Source organism: Ascaphus truei, chromosome 4 (assembly GCF_040206685.1).
Source record: "Ascaphus truei isolate aAscTru1 chromosome 4, aAscTru1.hap1, whole genome shotgun sequence".
Lineage (NCBI taxonomy): Eukaryota > Metazoa > Chordata > Amphibia > Anura > Ascaphidae > Ascaphus > Ascaphus truei.
Genome location: NC_134486.1, coordinates 384,019,708 through 384,039,998, shown reverse-complemented (window position 1 = coordinate 384,039,998; position 20,291 = coordinate 384,019,708). Strand labels below are relative to the sequence as shown.

General features: G+C 46.0%; 1 protein-coding gene across 1 annotated transcript; it reads left to right on the top strand.

The window, feature by feature from the left end:
- The first annotated feature begins 4,077 nt into the window (after positions 1-4,077).
- Positions 4,078-14,789, top strand: SF3B6 (splicing factor 3b subunit 6). Its single transcript, XM_075598471.1, has 4 exons — positions 4,078-4,236; positions 5,166-5,284; positions 11,138-11,276; positions 12,721-14,789. The coding sequence occupies exons 1-4, from the start codon at positions 4,207-4,209 to the stop codon at positions 12,808-12,810; spliced, it is 378 nt and encodes a 125-aa protein (XP_075454586.1). The 5' UTR covers positions 4,078-4,206; the 3' UTR covers positions 12,811-14,789.
- Positions 14,790-20,291: the final 5,502 nt, after the last annotated feature.

Below are 20,291 nucleotides of genomic sequence, written 5' to 3'. Positions count from 1 at the left end.
CCAGAGCGGCTGTGTTTTCACCCCTTGGAATTCCCGGTTGTCAAGGCTCCGTATGTGAGGAATAGGATATAGCATCGTTCAATGGTGCAGGAGCACCAGCCGGCATCCCAGAGAGGCCGCCGGCCGGCGTCCCAGAGAGGCCGCAGGACGGCCTCCCAGAGAGGCCGCAGGACGGCGTCCCAGAGGCCACCAGCGCATTGCATAGGTTGTGATACATTGTATGGGGCCAAAATTAGAGTTCTTCATAGAACTGCTTCTTTAAAGCCAGTTAATGCCTTGTGTTTTGCTACAATGTAATAGTGATTATTGATTATTGTAATCATACCAATATGTGCTGTGTTTATTTTGCAACGAATAAAGGATACGGTTCATAGTTCTTATAAATTGTCTTTAATATATGTCCCTAAAGCTTCCATCTTTCCCCCATAACTTACAACTCACTTTTCTATGGTTTATTCTTGTGGTCTGTTTCTAAAAACATTGTAAACAATAGTGATGGCGGAACACACAACTGAAATACGTTTGTGCTGAGAAATGGAAGTGCGATGGTACTAGTGTGTACAGTATACAGAAGCGCTAGTTTTTATTTTCAAACCTAAAGTATCATATATGCCAGGAGATAACAGCAAAGAAGTCACGGGAGACCAGGCATTTACACCTTTTATATCGGGATCATAACACTAACGAGTTGATGAAATAAATTGTCATTTATTCACTTAAACAGGCAAACACACTATGAGACACAAAATACATAAGAAAGACATGTTTATATATATACAGTGCTCGACAAATCCATTAAAATACAGGCCCGTGGCGACTGGATTTGACCCCGTGGCGACCTCATGGCCGACACCAAGCAGGGCGGGACTAGGTTCGGCGAGTAGATTTTTGGGTGATTTGTCAACCACTGTGTGTGTGTGTATATGTGTATATATATATATATATATATATATATATATATATATATATATATATATATATATATATATTTTTTTTTACTAAATTCATTTGAAATAGTCTTTCTCCTTTGTCCACCGTACATATGTCCAATATCTTTCTAAAATAGTGTTGACAAATCTTTTCCCCAGTATTTAATGAATGGGATCTTTTTTTCTTGAAAAACAAAAAATAAAAAACAGGACTGGTCCTTTTCTTTGATCTCTTTGAGTTCTGCGAGTCCCTCCTGCCTGGGGTAGAAAGGGATAGAAGCAACAATAATACTAATAATGGTTGTCTTTTATTTATTTTTTGTATGCGGGTGCTGGTATTTTCAGCGTCACCCGTGAGAACAGACCAATCTTCGAGGAGAAAACTCTGCTACATGTTGGACGGGAAATATTTGTGATGATTCTTTGTAAGTTACATTCTATCTCTATCTGAGCCTCCAGATTGGCTGCAACAATATTGGAAATTGTCTTTCTAAAGTACTTTGGTCCAAGGGCTTTCAGTCCCAGCTGGTGATGTTGACATTGATCTTGGCAAAGATCCACATTATGGATCGAAACGTCGATTGTGTCCAAATAAATCTAGTTTATTTTTGTATCAGACCTCTGGAGTGCTGCTCTTCACGGATCCTTTCTCTGATCATCTATAGGGTTGTCCGGTGGCTTGTCCAAAAATACTGGGCACAACGTTAAAAGATGTAACCCCACCCACCTCCCAAATACATATAAAACATACCCCCACCTCTCCAATACATATAAAAAATACCCCCACCTCCCCAATACATATAAAAAATACACCCACGCCCCTAAATACATATAAAAAATACCCCCACCTCCCCAATACATATAAAAAATACCCCCACGGCCCCTGAATACATATAAAAATACCCACCTCCCCAATAAATAAAAAAATCAAACTTAACTTGGGGATGGTGTCAGGTTGGGCCCGGTGGCTGAATAAGGGCGGAGGGGGGAAAGGGGGGGGTGGCTGCGGAGGGGGGTAGTGGATGCAGGGGTCCGGCGGCCGGTCAGAGCAGTTGCCGCAATGCCCGGCTCTCCCCCCGCTGCAGGCCTCTCTCTCCCTGTCTGTCCCACGCTGAGGTGTCTGATGCTGACGGGTGCCGGGCCTGCCTCTCACACCGGCGCTCACCGGAAGCTGAGCCCAGCTGATTTCCGGCACTGACGTCAGAGGACCCGGCACGCGTCAGCAGCAGACACCTTAGCATGGGACAGACCGTGAGGGAGGAGCCTGCATCTGGGGGAGAGTCGGGAACGGAGGCAACTGCTCTGACTGGCTGTCGGTCCTTCCTCCCCCAGTCACCCAACTGTACATACATGTCCGGTATTAGCTTTCATTTTATACCGGACACATGGGCAAAATGCCGGGCTGTCCGGTTCAAAACCGGACACCTGGCAACGCTAGGTGTGTTATATATGGCTACTGCGCATGGGTTACCTTGACTCGGGCTGGATTGAGGCGGCTGGGCGATGAGGTAGGAAGGTTGTAGTATAATGGGCACCAGGAACGTTTGTAGTACCACAGTAATTTATTCGTGTCCCATGGACATGGACCACTCATACACATATTAACAACGTACTGTATTTTATAATAGATCTACATGAATACAATTCTTCCATCAGTGCCCACTCATAACACTCCAGTGAAGGTACTTTGACTTAGTTGCTCTGAGTAAGTGTGGGACTCAGCCCCCATTGTTGCTTCGGAACCATCATGGGTATTAATCCGATTACTCCTGGCCCCTTAAGGAATCCTGGCTGGTCTATCTTACTTGCTCCAATACCTCTTGCCTGTTTGGTAATTGCCACTGATGAATATTAGCGCCGATCCGCTGTTAGGGCAGATGCCGGCACCCGGGAGCCCTCTTTCCTGAGGCCCTCTATGGCGTATCGTATTCCATTTCATTACCTATTCAGAACTCCATTCCTTCTTTCGGGGATGCTAACTTAACGGGTATTGTCCCTATCTACAACATGATAAACAGGGGGGCCTGGTCAATACTATTACTTCAGGAACATCACTTATCTACTCTCCCCGAGGGTCCTCCGCTCTTGTCATCCTGGAACCTAACCTTCTGGACTAATTCCTCCTCCTTAAATACCCCTGCATGACATCTGGAGCCCCATAGCAACCCAGGGTGGGGCCCAGCATAAACCAGCCATGTTAAGCGGCTTCACAGCATAGCCAGGATCTCAGATCCGAAATCACGGGATTAACTAAACTAGTACCATTTTATTTCAAATCAATTAATTTTATTAGAAAATACTTGACATGGAAACATTGAGACGTGCATCCCATTTTCAGACTTGCTGGTATTCAGCACAAATAAGACAGCCATTCGAATAAAAATCCAAACTTAAAACTCAGAGATCACACGTCTCGTGACACAGGACAGGGAGCTTCCGTTTACCGTGGAAACTCTGTGGGACGTCAGTATAAAAGTACAACCTTTATCAAATAAATAAGAAAAACGTTGAACATGATGGCGTATTTATGTCTTTTGACTGCTCCATATTGCTGAACATGATGGCGTATTTATGTCTTTTGACTGCTCCATATTGCTATTATTTTGTTCCTGTGTTTTGCAGCTGTGAGACTTGGATATTTCAAAGCCTCCTTACAATTACTACTCTTCGATGATAAAGCACCTGCACAGGCGTGAAACGCGTCAGGGGAGCTTTTTCTTGGATGTGTTGACCCGGCGCACAACACATTATTTTTAATATCTCACGTCCAGCAATTCATTGGATGTTGTTTGTCCTTACAAATACTAACCCCTTCGCTGCCAACGGGGACCACCAATATATCAGATTTATCATTCAAAAAATATCAGATGCCTTCAAATAAAATTTTTCGGTGATGCACGTGTGTGCCTACATATATGTGTTATTATATATCTATATCTCACCCCCAAAGATATTTAGAAAAGCTCTTATTGTTGTTTAATGAGAAGTCTGATGGTGTTTATTATTTATTCTATTCCCAGCGGTGTACACGTAATAATTTATGTTCACAGTCTGGAAACCGTCTTCTGCCCAAAACAAAGATGGCCGCCGTGCACGCGCGCGCACCTGTCACGTGACATTTCCTGGGTCCCTGCTCCGATGCGACCGGAAGGTGTAGAGTGGCCGTAGGCAGGTTGGTGGGTGCGTCACTTCCTGCGCGCCTCACTTCCGCTTCGTGTTCGGTAGACGCTCGTTCTCTTTTTTGTTGTTGCTGCGTGTCTCGGGTCCAGCGGTCATCATGGCGATGCAAGCGGCGAAACGTGCGAACGTGAGTGTGCGGGACCGGGGGAGGGAGCGGGGGACCGATATATATATATATATTCCCACACAAGTGACGAGCTAGCATTTCACTGACGTGTGTGTGTCTCTGTGTGTGTGTGTGTGTGTGTGTGTGTGTGTGTGTGTGTGTGTGTGTGTGTGTGTGTCTCTGTGTGTGTCTCTCTGTGTGTGTGTCTCTGTGTGTGTGTCTCTCTGTGTGTGTGTGTGTCTCTGTGTGTGTGTCTGTCTGTGTGTGTCTGTCTGTGTGTGTGTCTGTGTTTCTCTGTGTTCATGTGTCTATGTGCGTGTGTTAGTTTGTTCCCACACACCTGTTAATATAGCATTCCATTAACTTGTGACTGTCTGCATACAGATCATTGAGGTGATATAATATGAGGTGTGTATGTACAGTATATGTGTATACATATCCTGTGACAATATATACACACCTGCAACTGTTTAATCTTTCTATATGTATAGCTATATATTCTGGCTACAGTCTGTGTATATGTATGTATGTGTATATACTTTTCTAACTATGTTTAGAGATGTACATTTGTATATTGATATATTTTTTTTCTTTAATTACAAACAAATATAGCATAGACATTTTAAAACCGACTCAACCTAATTTGTAGTAAATATGCACCAAAAACAATGCATTGGCTACTGTCCCATTATGTATTGTTAATGGGTAATAATATTATGGTCTACATTTGGATTAGTTTCAGGTGACTGTTCTGAAGCAGCTTGTTCTTAAAAGTGACTACATGTCGTTTATTTTCCTTAAGATTAATGTATTTCAGTCTTTAATATTAATTCCTTATTGCCTTTTATGCTGTAGCACATAAAGAGAAATAGTCACTTTTGTATATCTCATTCAATGTATTGTATACTGTACTGTACGTCTGATAATCAAAATGCGATCTTCCCTCCTAGATTCGCTTACCACCTGAAGTAAACAGGATTTTGTACATCAGGAACCTGCCGTATAAAATTACAGGCGAGGAAATGTACGATATATTTGGCAAATATGGACCTATTCGGCAGATCAGAGTGTAAGTTGACTTTCCTCTGGACTTGTTCTTTTAACCACCTTGGTTGCTGTAGGTAATCTGGGTAAAGTAGTATTTCATGTTCAGGACTGTCCAAAAATGAACATGTGGTGATATAAATCACTGCTGCGGTTGACACCCAACTGCAGCTCTTCTGTCATTTATGCAGAGCAATACAACCATAACCATAGTGCAAGCAGTTTTTCACCATTGTCTCTCCCCAACTTCAGCTCCTACACAGTCCTCTTACCAAGAGCGGGATAATAATTATTTTGTTGCTAGGTGGCAAAGTGTGTGGACTCTGGAACATTACAAATGCACAATGGCAGTGCTATCTATTTAATTGATTATTTTATTCAAGCACTAGTTTTAGTGGGTCTGAAAATATACATGTCTCCTAATACTAGTAATGCACGACCGAAAGTACAGGCAGTCCTCGTTTTACAACGAATGGCTTATCCAACGCTATGAAATGCATACCTATATTCATTTTTACAACGCCAAAATGGCTTATCCAAAGCTCTTACAACGCTTTGCAACGTTGTGTATGTGTGTATATATATATAGACATTCACATAAACAACGTTGCAATGCGTCGTAAGAGCGTATATATATAATATTATACTATATAATTATATATTATACTATATAATATATTATTTATTATGTTATATTATATATATATAATACAGTATATACACTATATAATTTATGTGTGTGCTGCATATCTTATTGCCTGCATAAAATATTTGGTGTATTTTAGTGTTAAAAATGCCTTCAGGAACGGAACCTTTCATTTAAACAGTGTTCCTATGGGAAAATGTGTTTCGCTTTACAACGTTTCGCTTTACAACGCCATTTTGAGTAACGCATTGTGTCGGATAACCGAGGACTGCCTGTATGTATGTTTTTATTTATATAGTGCCATTAATGTACATAGCGCTTCACAGTAGTAATACACGTGACAATCATATAAATAACAAATACAAATAACAGGTCATGGGAATAAGTGCTTCAGACATAGAAGTAACATTTCGAAAGAGTCCCTGCTCCGAAGAGCTTACAATCTAATTGGGTAGTAGGGCATTCTGGTAAGTGTGTCTGCAGGGGGGCAAGCTCTATGTATCATGTGTATAGTACTAGCCACAGTGCTACTCATGCTTCTTTAAGCAAGTTAAGTTTGTCGGCGGAGGGCCATCCAGGATGATATCGCAGAGAGACATTCAGAAACTTTTGTCTGTACAGCAAGTGTAAGGTATGGGGTTGAAAACTAAACTTGTGTCATCAGCATAGAGGTGATATTTAAACCCAAGAGACGTGATTAGGTCAACTAGAGAAAGTGTGTACAGAGAAAAGAGAAGAGGTCCCAGGACAGAGCCCTGGGGTACCCCCACAGAGAGATCGATAGAGGAAGTGTTGGCAAAAGAGACACTGAAAGTACTATGGGAAAGGTAAGAGGAGATCCAGGATAGAGCTTTGTTCCGAATACCAAGAGTATGGAGAATATGAGGAGAAGAGGGTGGTCCACGGTGTCAAATGCTGCAGAGAGGTCGAGTAATATGAGCAGAGTGTAATGACCGATGTCTTTGGCAGCATGGAGGTAATCAGTTATTTTAGTGAGGGCTGTTTCCGTGGAGTGAGCAGTGCGAAAGTCAGATTGTAGAGGGTCTAGGAGAGAATAGGTGTTGAGAAAATGGAGCAAACGAGAGAATACAAGACGTTCAAGGAGTTTAGATGCAAAAGGCAGGAGGGAGACAGGTCGATAGTTAGGCTAAGGCCATACAACCTTCGCCCGCGCAGAGACGGGCGAAGGACATACAGCCTTCGCGGGCGAAGGCTGTGACGTCACCTGCGTGAAGCTGGTGCGTTTAGTGTCCATGTTGGACGCGCTGTGGGGGGCGTGCCTAGGGGCGTCATAGAGCTGGTTCACCCTCATTGGGCGTGCCACTCACGTGACCTGCCTGTCGTGCCAAGAAATCTGCGCCCGTGCAGTCTGTGTGCGATCAATGCCTTTAGGCAATGTGATCACGCCCTGCGCGGACACCGCCGTGCTGTCTGCAGCAGTATGGACCTGCCATTAGGAAGACAGGTAGGGTCAAGCTTGCGGTTTTTGAGTAATGGTATAACTGTTCAATGTTTGAAGGAAGAGGGAAAGGTACCAGAGTAGAGGGAGGAGTTAAAAATGTGTGAGAGCGTAGGGATTATAGAAGGAGCAAGAGGTTTTAGGAGATGGGAGGGAATGGGGTCTAGAGGGCAAGTGGCAGAGGGAGAAGAGAAGATCAGCAATGACACATCATCCTCTGAGATAGCATAAAGAGTCAAGGAAGGCATGAGGAGAGTTGGGAAACGGTATCAGATGGGAGGTGGAAACAGAGGGGATGTTCTGACGTATGGATTCCACCTTTTCCTTAAAATAGTCAGCAAAGTCCTGAGCTTAGATGGAGGAGGAAGAGGCATCTGAGGGTGGTTTTGAGTAGAGTCAAAGACAGAGAAGAGTCGGCATGGGTTAGACTTGTGCGTGTTGATTAGTGAAGAAAAGCAGGTTTGTTTAGCCTGAGTGAGGGCAGGGTTGAAACAGGATAGCATAAATTTGTAGTGAAGGAAGTCTGCGAGCGTGTGAGACTTCCTCCAGAGGCGTTCAGAGGAACGAGTGGAGGAACGCAGCATGCGCGTGTGGGAATTTAGCCAGGGTCTGGGGTTAGAAGGGAGAGGACGGCAGAGAGAAAGCGGCGCATGTAGATCAAGAGAGGAGACTAAGGCAGAGTTGTAGTTCCTGACCAGGTTGTCAGGGTCTGTAGCAGAACTGAGGGAGGAGCGTAAAGTGGAATCAAAGGCTGGTAGGTTAATAGAACGCAGAACCGTGGGGTAGATGGAGAAGGGGGGAGAAGCGAGAGAGAGAAGATGAGGTGATGGTCAGAGAGAGGAAAGGGAGAAATGGATAAATCAGAGAGAGAATTGGTTTAGTGAAAACCAGGTCTAGGTAGTGGCCATCCTTGTGGGTGCTGGCTGCAGTCCACTGTTGAAGGCCAAAAGAAGAGGTTAGAGAGAGAAAGCGGGTCATAAGGGGTCATCAATGTGGCAGTTGAAGTCCCCAAGGAGAATAACAGGGGAGTCTGAGGAGAGAAAGCAAGAGCCAGGATTCAAAGTGAGAGAGGCAGGAGGGGGATGAGTAGAGGTAGGTGGGCGATAGATGCCCGCCACATGGACAGGGAGAGAAGATCTGGACAGTGAGCCTCAAACGAGGGAAAAGCAAGAGAGGGAGGAATAGAAATGGTACGGTAACTGCAGAGAGGAGAGGTGGAGCCCCACACCTCCACCCCTACCATCAGGGCATGGAGTGTGGGAGAAAGAAAGGCCACCATAAGAGAGGGCAGCTTCCTGGGCAGAGTCAGACTGAGGGACCCAAGTCTCAGTTATAGCAAATAGGAGCAGAGTGAGAGAGAAAGTCATGCACAGAGAGGAGCTTGTTAGCGAGGGAGCGTGCATTCCAAAGGGCACAGAAGGAAAGGGAGGGAGGGTGACAGGGGATGGGTATGGGTTGGAGGGGTTGACACCAGGAGGAGTAGAAGTTGCATGTGGGAGGCGAGGATGAGAGCATGTAGAAATAAGGCAGGGACCGGGATTGGGAGAGATATCCCCAGAAGCCAGGAGGAGACGCATGGATAGAAAGAGAATGTGTGAGGATGATTTGTAGGGGTGTGTTTTAGTGCAGGGGATATAGCTGTGTAGTGACAGAGGGCGCAGGTAAGAAAGTAGTTCATGTGAATTGTGAAGTGGCGAAGAGAGGAGAGATGGAGATATATTCATAGAGTTGGAGACATATTGAGGCTGGTAGAAAGAAGTGCATAGTTTGAAAAGAAGCGAGGTCACAGCAAATATAAAAAGTAAAGGTGGCATCACAGCAATCGTAAAGTGCTGAGATGTGCAGTCTGGGATAGATAATATCCTCCTTTCCAGCGTAGATCAAAAGCAGGAATCAGGCCAGTAGGTGTTGTCCACTCCTTTTAAACTCCAGCACTACATACAGGCATACCCCGGTTTAAGGACACTCACTTTAAGTACACTCGCGAGTAAGTACATATCTCTCAATAGGCAAACGACAGCTCACGCATGCGCCTGTCAGCACGTCCTGAACAGCAATACCGGCTCCCTGCCTGTACCGAAGCTGTGCGCAAGCAGGGAGACTATAGAGCCTGTTACACATGTGTTATTTACATCAGTTATGCACGTATATGATGATTGCAGTACAGTATATGCATCGATAAGTGGGAAAAAGGTAGTGCTTCACTTTAAGTACATTTTCACTTTACATACATGCTCCGGTCCCATTGCGTATGTTAATGCGGGGTATGCCTGTACTACTTTTAACCTGGCTACTTCAGACTAGGCTTTATTTTTATAGGTCTAAAATGTAACCTGACTGAATTAAGTTCAGCCCAGGCAACTTAATTAGCACATGTGAGGCACATTAAAACAAATTGTTTTATATATAGCCCTCATATACCCCCACGGTGACCAATTAACCTAATTACAAGCGTTGGAAGCTAAAATCCCATTTTAAAATGTAAAAGCTATAAAATGGTGTGTAAAGTTATCTACAAAAGAACGAGTTTCATCTTTTGCAACACTTTTCTGAGGATGAAGAATATCGTATATGGCCTGTGGGAGCAGGTTGCAGTGTAATGTGTTTAGGCCGAGGGTTCAACGTCGTGAATACACTGCTAATCATTTTCTCTTTCTGCAAAACAGTTGTATTAAGCATACAGATTTTCCTCCTTATTGTTTAATGTGAGTTTTGGTATTTAAGGGTCTTTCTACTGCAAAACAATGGCTACACATCTTCTCAGTCGGAAAAGGGTTAGTTGGTTAGAATGGTAATGATTTACAGTGGGGCACAATTATCCATCCATATACCAGAGAGAACATGCTGGCTAAGGCCTTGCCCCCGCTGTCTACTACAGCGTCCGCTGTGGCGGACGCTGCGCACACGGGAGCCCTCCCCGCAATGGCGCCGGGCCCGCTGTGAGGGGGGGGCCGCAGGACTCGCGTCGAGCGATTAGGCACGCCCCCCGGCGGTTCAGCCAATGAGGGCGAACCTGCCGGGTGACGTCATGGCCGCGCCCCCGTCACTCCTCCGCCACGCCCCCCCCCCCGGTCTCTGCTCCTGCAGTGAGCTGCAGACCGGGGAATCGGCTGAACGCGCCGCCAAAAGCGCGGGCGCGCGTTACAGCTGAGATACCGGGGCCTTAGCCTAAGGGCTAGGTGACAGCTGCTGGGGTGGAGCGTAGTTGTTAGAGATTTCAGGATATCACAAGCCTGGAAGAATATTTGTGGCGTTTTGGCTGATGTTTGGGTAATGTTTTCTGTGGCTTAATCTCCAATCATTCCAAGGTTCAAACAGTTGTATTTCAGATGGCTTCATACAGTGCCACCTTATTGAAAGTGTCATCCTTAGAACTAAAAAGGTCAAAAAAGAGCCATTTGATAGTGGAGCTTATTAGCTGATTGAGTGACAGGTCAATGTATTACAGAGCAGCGAGCTCATAGCAGAGGAGCTTAACCCAGGGGCTCTCAATGCCAGACCTCAAGACCCCCTTCCCCTAATAGGTCAGGTTTTAAGGATATCCCAGCTTCAGCACAGGTGGCTCAATCAGTGGCCCAGTCTTCGACTGGGCTGGACTGGAGTCCCTGGCTTAAGGGATTTGGAAAAGAATACAACACAAACGTCATTATTTGGGTTTTAATGGCCAAACAACAAAACTAAGTTCCTGTCGAGTTACTTTCCTCCGTGTTGCAAGATGCTATAGATCATAAAATGCATAAAGGTCAGGAGTTTAATAACGGTGTTTGTTACAGCGGGAACACCCCAGAGAGCAGAGGCACAGCATATGTGGTCTATGAAGACATCTTTGATGCCAAAAATGCCTGCGATCACCTCTCGGGTTTCAACGTCTGCAACAGATACCTGGTCGTCCTGTATTACAACGCAAACAGGGTAAGTAAGGTGCATGATGCAATTTCAGGGTTTACCTCTGTCTGCATTTGCAAATGTGAAGAAACTTGGCACAAATAGCATTTTAAATCATTGCTGGGTACATTTTGTTTCAGGTTATTTCACCATTGATGCTATTAATTAAAGAAAACAAGACGCAGCATACAATTGTTTATTTATAGAATACAACATGAATTCACAGAATATGAAATCTCATGTAGGCTAAGTGGGGACGCATTACGCATCTGGAAGTATAAATGAAAAGAGTGAGAGAGTTGTCTTTCCCCCGCGCGGCCTCTATTCTGCGTGGTGGTGCAGCGAACAATCTGATAATGCGTCTAATCAGTGCCAGTAAACAAAACTGATCTCGTGTGTCGTTTGCAGGGGCAGCATTGAAGCACGGGGGGTGTGGTAGTCAGTGGCCAGGCCTGTAATATTAAGGGGTTTGACATTGCTGTCTGAGGTCATTCCCATGATGTCCAGGCAGGGTGAGCACCTGCCAGTAGTGTTCTTATGTCGTCAGGGAGCATAGCTGTGCTGGGTGTCTTCTGGAAATGTGTTTCAGAGGTGTTTATTGTTCCTGACAAGCCTTCCATGTACTGGACTTTACAGAATGCACGAAATGTATCGTTTTTGTAGCCATTTTTGGTTTTGCGGAGGGGGGAAGAGTGTGTGTTTGTACTGTAATGTATTAAAAACCTGTCTGCAGTGTCCTTGTAAAGTTATCAGAACAAGCAGTGAACCTACGCTAATATGCAGATAAAACCCGGGTCACGGACATTGTTACCTTCAGTCCTCATAGCTATATTAAATCAGGAGAATATTAAGTATTTTTGCCGGTTGCAATATCTCATGGAAAATCGTATCCTGAATGATTACATGTATGTGTAGTGATACACTGCTCACACTAGTTTACTTAGAAACTATACACATTCACACATGCTGTCTACATATTTACACACACGGGTGTGTGTATATGTAAATTCTTAAAATCTACCCCATATGTCTTTCCTAATGAAGCATCTTGAGTGAAAACATTGAGTTAGTATCCATGTTAGAAGTAGATGCACCTTGTTTTTAGTGTTTAGATCTATAGTAACTATAAAAAGAGCACGTCTTGAATGCATCGAAGATGTAGACACCATTTCTCTGTGACTCATCACTAGGATAGAAAATAAAGTATAATATCTAAAACTGCTAGTTGTACATTTTATGAAACACTACAGGCGTAAATATGATATATCCTAATTACAATTCTCTATCAAGTATTTAGGAAGCCAATCATGCGAGGAGGAGTAGTGGTGGTAGGATTTAAAGAGTATTTCTCAGAACACACATACGTGTGTATGTGTGTGTCCATCTATATATCACTGTGTATGTTATTATAGTAGTACTAAATGTCACCTACAGCTCATTAAACACCTGTCTTGCATTTTGTTGCTTGCAGGCTTTCCAGAAGATGGACACAAAGAAGAAAGAGGAACAGCTCAAACTTCTCAAAGAGAAATATGGAATCAACACCGATCCCCCCAAATAGTCTATTACCTCTTTTTTGTTTGTGTTCGGGATTTTCTGTATGGTTGCCCTTAAGTTGCTCCAGCCTTTTATATCTGTCTGATTGTAGTGTATCTATTGTTTAATAACAAAGACTGTTTGATTATGGACGTCTGTATTTTGTTCGGCATTGACAGCATGGCAGAATATTAACTTGAGTAAAGTGTTTTTTTTTTTTTTTTTCTAAATCTGCTTTTCCTTGTTCACATGTGGATATCAACATGAGTGAAAGAGGGGCGTATTGTTCCAATGGAACGAGTCCTTACAGATTACCGCAGCATCGGAACTTTTGTTTTTAGGTCCATTGTTTATAATGAAAAATCCAAATCCCCTGGTATCTTACCTGTGAATAGGTTCATGGATAGGGATAGTAACTCCCCCCCTCCCCCCCCCCCCCCCCCCCCATTATGCGGGTCTCTTTGGCAAAGCTGTCCTTTAACAACTAATGAGGCGGAATGGGACGTTTCACCGCAGGGGCACGTTGCTGCGATGTCCGAGACGTACGACCCAACAAGCCAAGCCAGGTCTGCCGCTCCGACTAGTGCATGTTTAACTGCGTGTGGGACCGCTACACTGCCTAGACAGGACACTCCGCACCTTCTTTAAATGTCCCACGGGATGTTTAAAGATGGCGCTTTGGTGCGGGCTGTCTAGGTCCCGCGCAGGACACTTAAACATTCAGCGGTCTGGCGCAGCAGACCTGGATTGTTGGGGCGCCAGAGTTGACACCGTGGGAAAGTGTCCCTGCGGCGCAACGCCGGGGGGGAGGGGGGTGTTTTGGTTGCGGCGGAACATCCTAGACCGTTCTGAGGATCCTGTGAGGGAGCTACATTTTTATTATTCATGATGTTGGAGCACAAAGAAAGGGTAGCTTTGACAAATCGGGGGCTATTATCTGAATGAAACAAACATGTACAAAGACAGAATGTACCGTAGAAGTCAAATTGCAACTCTCCCATGTGTTGTGCACAAGGTGGAGTGTTTTGACCGTATACATATGAAGACTGAACCAATAATTGCCCATGTCTGATTTTGTGTATAAGGCCCCCTGTTGGGAGAGATATATCTGTAAGCTATGCATAATGGAACATTAATGATTAAGAAATGTCAACACACTTAATTTTAATAAATTGTTTACACTTTCGTGCAGTTGGTGATGTATAATACATTGCAATCTGTTACAGGCCCTCTAATTTCTGTAACAAACTTGTAAGCCTCTTTGAAGCTGCCCTATTTCACCAATCAACTCACGGTACACAGAACCCCATCAAAATGTGTTTTCATTTGTAATATTGCTTAATGATATGACCTAGTTCTTATGTTTGCACAGATGAGGCTAATCTTGCTAGACTAAGCATGTGCTTCAGAGGTTTTTGAAACCATTATATAAATTGCTCAACATGAGCGCTAGCACTGCTCGATTCCATTTTTAAATGATATAAAGTATCATACATTTGCTGTTTATGGGGGATGTTTCTACTTGTGTAACATTCTAAATACTATTATCTATTTCTTTTTTCCAATGCGATTCGAGTAAATCTAATTGCAGAAGGAACGTATGTGCAAAACTCTTGTAGTAGACAAGTTTCACTATTGTATGCTATACCAGGGGTGGTTAACTTAGGTTCTCACGCCGCGCCCCCCAAACAGGTAAGGTTTCTAGGATATCCCTGCTTCAGCACAGGTGGCTTTCTGCACAGGTGGCTCAATGAGAGGCTCAGTTGAAGATTGAGCCACCTGTGCTGCAGCTGGGATATCCTGAACACCTGACCTCTTGGTGGGGCTTTAGGATTGCAGTTGAGCCCCCCCGTTCTTTACCATATAAAAAAAAAATGATCATTTTCATGATTCTACGAGAGCACAGACAGGTCACCTCTGGCATAACGCAGTGTTTAGTTTCCTGTGGGCATCGCTATCTTCTGAACATTTCATCCTCTGATTAAAAATGCCCTGTTTCTTTTCCATGGTTTTTGCTATATTTTTTGCCTGCAGCATGTTAACTGGTTAATTTTGAGGAACAATCCAATTGCAAGTCGGCTTTAAGACTGACGCTTTAGATCTGTAACTGTGGTCTTTAATTGGTCACCACCCCCAAAAAAATACGGGGCTACTTTATTGCTGTATTTTCTTGATTGAATGGATTGCAATATCAGAGAATGTTGAGATTAAATAACTATCCCTTCTGTCCTTCCTAATGTGGGATATTTTTTTCCTTTCCCCATCCTCCCTAATTTAGGCGTATTAGTCAAATGTATGGATCCTGTAATTGTTCATACAAGCAGTAATGCAGTTCATACAAGCAGTAATGCACAGACCCACCCAAATGATTTAAAGTGGCTTTCTTGGTGTGGAGCAGATTTAAGTACCATTCTTTCACACAAATAGAGGATGGTACTGTGTAAGCACATAAAATGGATAACCCCAGTCTTTACAATGGAGATGAACTCTTCTCCAGTGCAGGGAAGGGGTGTCGCAGAATATTAAATTGAACCACAGTGCAAATTTCCAGTTGAGAGTAATCTCTTTGGGCACCAAATGTTTCTTACATTTGCACATGACTCTTGAAGGTGCAATCTTGCTCAAAAACAAGTTGGAGGTGCAGTAATCCCATCATGTAAAAAGCATCCATCATCATTTCTTTGTAACGTGCTAACATATTCCCCAGCGCAGTATAATAAAATATTGTACATTGGTACACTAGCTAGTGAGTCGGGGAGGGGAGAATCTGAAAACATATAAGGTACAGGGTGAAACGGTTGGTGTGTTACCGAGAGCTGCTTGTTATTTGAAATAGTTTGAGTTGAGAAGTAAACAAAAGCAAGGTAACGTGTGCAGGTGGAAAGGCTCAAGCCTAGTAAGGCTTTGTCCATAGTGCAGGTCGCTACCGAAACAAACACCATGACGCCAATGCATAGTGCGCGTGCACATGCGGTACAGGGAGAGCGGCGCTTCGCAATACAAAAAAAAGCTGCGTGTGCTGTGCACGCGCATAGTAAGTGAAACTTCTTTGACTTTTGTCGCAGAAATTGACTTATAACGCGCGTGCTCGGCACACGTGTCAGTCAGTGTATGTCAATCAGTGAGTATGTATGTGCGTGTGTGTCAGTCAGTGTGTGCATGTGTGTCAGTCAGTCTGTGCATGTGTCAGTCAGTGTGTGTGTGTATGTGTATGTGTGAGTCAGTGTATGTCTCTCTCTGTGTTGTGTGAATGTCTCTCTGTGTCGGTCAGCGTGTGTGTCAGTCAGCGTGTGTGCCAGTCAGTGTGTGTGCCAGTCAGTGTGTGTTCGTGTTTGTGTCAGTCAGCGTGTGTGCGCGTGTTTCAGTCAGAGTGTGTGCGCGTGTTTCAGTCAGCGTGTGTGCGCGTGTTTCAGTCAGCGTGTGTGCGCGTGTGTCAGTCAGCGTGTGTGCGCGTGTGTCAGTCAGTGTGTGTGTGTGCGCGTGTCAGTCAGTGTGTGTGCGCGTGTGTCAGTCAGTGTGTGTGTGCGCGTGTGCGTGTGCCAGTCAGTGTGTGTGTGCGAGTCAGTGTGTGTGTGCGAGTCAGTGTGTGTGTGTGAGTCAGTGTGTGTGTGTCAGTCATTGTGTGTGTGTCAGTCATTGTGTGTGTGTGTGTCAGTCAGTGTGTTTGTGTGTGTGTGTCAGTCAGTGTGTGTCTCTCTCTCTCTCTGTGTTGTGTGAATTGCTCTCTGTGTTGTGCCCCCCACCCCTCCCCCAGGCGGAGCTGCGGACTCCCAGCCCCCCCCCCCGGCGACACGGTGGTCCCGTTACCCCCTCCTCCCGACTCCCACTACCCCCGGCTTAGCTGCGGACACGGAGCTGCGGACTCCTAGCCCCCCCGGCGACACGTGGTCCCGTTACCCCCTCCCGTTACCAAAGCAGGACATTATTGGGGGTCTCCCTCACCTAACGGGGGCGCGCATGGCTCCTCGCAGCTGCTGCTGCCGCCGCCGCCCTCTCCTGGCCTGAGGTACCCGGCGGTCACATCTGCGCATGCCCCCCTCAGCTCCTAGGTCTCCTCCGCCTGCTCACCTCCCCTGCACGGGGGTCCAGGGGGAGAAGCAGGATCCCGGGACTCAGGTCGGGCAGGATCCCTGCACGTCTGCCTCCCCCCAGATATCCAGCAGGGCGCGGGTCTCCATGTCCGACAGACATCCCGCCGGGCACGGGGTCGGTGACCGGCCTGGAGATGAGCTAGCAGCAGGAGGCAGGCATGTGGCGTCCGTGAGCGTCACCATGACTACCGCATGCGCGGCATGTCAGCGGGCGCGGGGAACAGCGCATGCGCGGCATGGCAGTGCACGTTTGGGGGGAATGGCGCCGCTGCCTGACGCTTCTGCGCATGTGTGGCGTCCGTCAGCGGCGCCATCACAACTGCGCATGCGCGGCATGGCAGCTGGGACCGGCGGACGTGTGAGGAGAGCGGCACCCTTTAGTCAGCGGGACACGGAAGCGGAGGTAGGGAAGAGGGCGGAGAGAGGCTGAGCAGCGGCTCCTCCTCTCTCAGCCGGAGTACTTGCGGGGCTTCCGCCATCTTATTACACCCGCAGCACCGGAAGCTCTGCGGCAGCCATCTTGCTATACCCATGGCAGTGGCCGTTAGGAGCGGCGCCGGCGGCTATCGCCGCCGCCGCTGCATGTCACAGCAGGTGTGTGGGCAGCATGTCACAGCGGGTGTGTGTGGGGGAGCAGCGGCTGTTAGGAGCGGCGCCGGCGGCTATCGCCGCCACCGCATGTCACAGTAGATGCAGGGGGGGGGGGAGGGGGGGAGCCGTGACGTCACTTCCGTTTCACATTTGTCCCCCATCTCTCCCGTTTTACCCCATCAGAATAGGTGCCACTAAAGAAGTTTCACTTCAAAAAGTTTGTATTTCAAGCACGACGGAGGAGCGCGGAAGCTAGCGCTTTCTATGGACGAGGCCTAATGGACCAGTGGTAACATAAGCGAATGGCTGCCATCCGTAGGCTACTGCCTTGCTGCAACTCTGGTGTTGTATCTGTAACCCATCTGTATCTCCTTACATGTATTAGAGGAGCTATCCAAGCAATATCCTGTCTGATTACAAAATAAAAAAATTAGTTCTGTAGTATTAGATAATACTTACTACATTTTCTTTTTACTTGAACTCCATGCCATTTTAATTAGTTTTAATATACCGAGCATCCTTTTCTATAGCAGGCGTTAGCGCACTTCCCCAGAAGTGCAAGATATTTGTAACACTTTCCTGTTTGTGATAATCTGTTGACAATATTCACAGCAGTTTGAGCTGCAAACTGTAACATTAGGTAATGTTGCCTTAGTAATATAAGAATACATTCTAGCTGCTGAGTTACACTGACTGAACGATTGATTGAAACTGAAAAGCAGCCATTTAGTGATCCCTGGCAAGCAGGGTCCTTGCTGGTCCATCACAGGAGAACAAATCAAACAGCAGCTTTGGTTATTAGTTTTCAATAAAGGTAATCAAAGTGTGTGTGTCACCTCCCCCCCCACCCCATGGAGATTTGCATGCTATGTACGTTATGGTGCTAACCTGCAGGCTCACTGAAGGCCTGGGCCTCCGCTTGTAGGGAGCTTGGTGGTGCGGGGATCCCAGCGTAGGCAGGATGGCTTCTCACAGGAACATATACAGCAAATAACCACAACACACAGCAGTGATAAGGAGTACTTTTTACCAACAGGTCTCTCCTGATACATATACAACAAAACAATAGGAACAGTATACACAGACCGTGATATACCCAAATACCTATTTAGCAGGCTAGGTGTCCAGCAAGGCTACCCTGAATGTATGAGGGCTGCGCTATCCTCCCAGGTGTATTTGGTGGTGCGCGTGGGTACCTTCCTGGTTACAACGATGTAGCCAGGGAATCTGCCTTAGGCTGCGCTTATAGTGCCGGCGACGCGACGTCGTGGCAAAACAAAGGTGTTGCCGCCGTAGCTTGTGCTTATAGTAGAAGCGATGCGACGGAGCGACAGCTTGGTCACGATTGCTGGAAGTCAATTTGATTTTTCCAGCGACCCCAGGATGATGTCACTGTCGCGTCAGCTTTGCCGGCACTATAAGCGCAGCCTTATATAGCAGGAGCCACATCCGTGATCCCACGTAGCGGGGCCTCCCAACAATATTCCCCTCACTCCTTACTTCCGGCTGCCGCACGGTAGTACTCCTTAGCCTGGGGAATCGTCCTTAGCGATTCGTCCTGTCCGTAGCTCCGCTGGTAATCAGCTACCAGGAATGTCCCTGATGTATGGCCGTCCCTACAGTACTCAGCTATGGTGGCTCAGGGCCTAACTCAGGCTTACGGGGATCTCTGGCCTAGTCTTGGGCAGCCTAATTGGGCTCCCGGACACAACCTTCTATCCTGCGGTCTCCAGGGGATATCCTCTCTAGTTCTTTGGGGAGTGCCAACATGGCTGCCGCACCTCCGCTATAGAGTCCGAGGAGGACTACCCTGCTACATATATTACATATATATATATATACAGGCATACCCCGCTTTAAGTACACTCACTTTAAGTACACTCGCGAGTAAGTACATATCGCCCAATAGGCAAACGGCAGCTCACGCATGCGCCTGTCATCACGTCCTGAACAGCAATACCGGCTTCCTACCTGTACCGAATCTGTGCGCAAGCGGGGAGACTATAGAGCCTGTTACAAATGCGTTATTTACATCAGTTATGCACGTATATATCGATTGCAGTACAGTACATGCATCGATAAGTGGGAAAAGGTAGTGCTTCACTTTAAGTACATTTTCGCTTTACATACATGCTCCGGTCCTATTGCGTACGTTAATGCGGGGTATGCCTGTATATATATATATATATATATATATATATATATATATATATGTGTGTGTATATATATATATATATATATATATATATATATATATATATATATATATATATACACACATATACACAGCTCAACCTCGCTATAACGCGGATTCGCTTATTACACGGTTTGCGCATGGACCCCGAATTTAAAAAAAAAAATTACTTTTTTTGCACACTGCACACACTGCACACTGCACACACTCACACTGCACACACTCACTGCACACTACACACACTCTCACTGCACACACTACCTGCACTCTGCACACACACTCACTGCACACACTCTCACTGCACACTGCGCACACTCTCACTGCACACACTCACTGCACACAGCACACTCCACACAGCACACTCTCACAGCACACAGCACTCTGCACTCAAAGCACTCTACACTACACTGCACAGCGCACCACACTCACACCCCCCCTCCCACTCCCTACCTTTGGTGTCAGCTGCTGAGATTGGAGCGGAGCTGGCATCGGGAGGAGGAAGGGGGGTGTCGGTAGGGGGGGGTGAGTGAGGAGCAGGCTGGAACTCGGAAGGCCGCGTGGGCTAGGCCCAAAACTGATTATGCCGTGGAGGGCGGGCGCGGAGGACCGGTAGGTGTGGGGGCCTCGGGG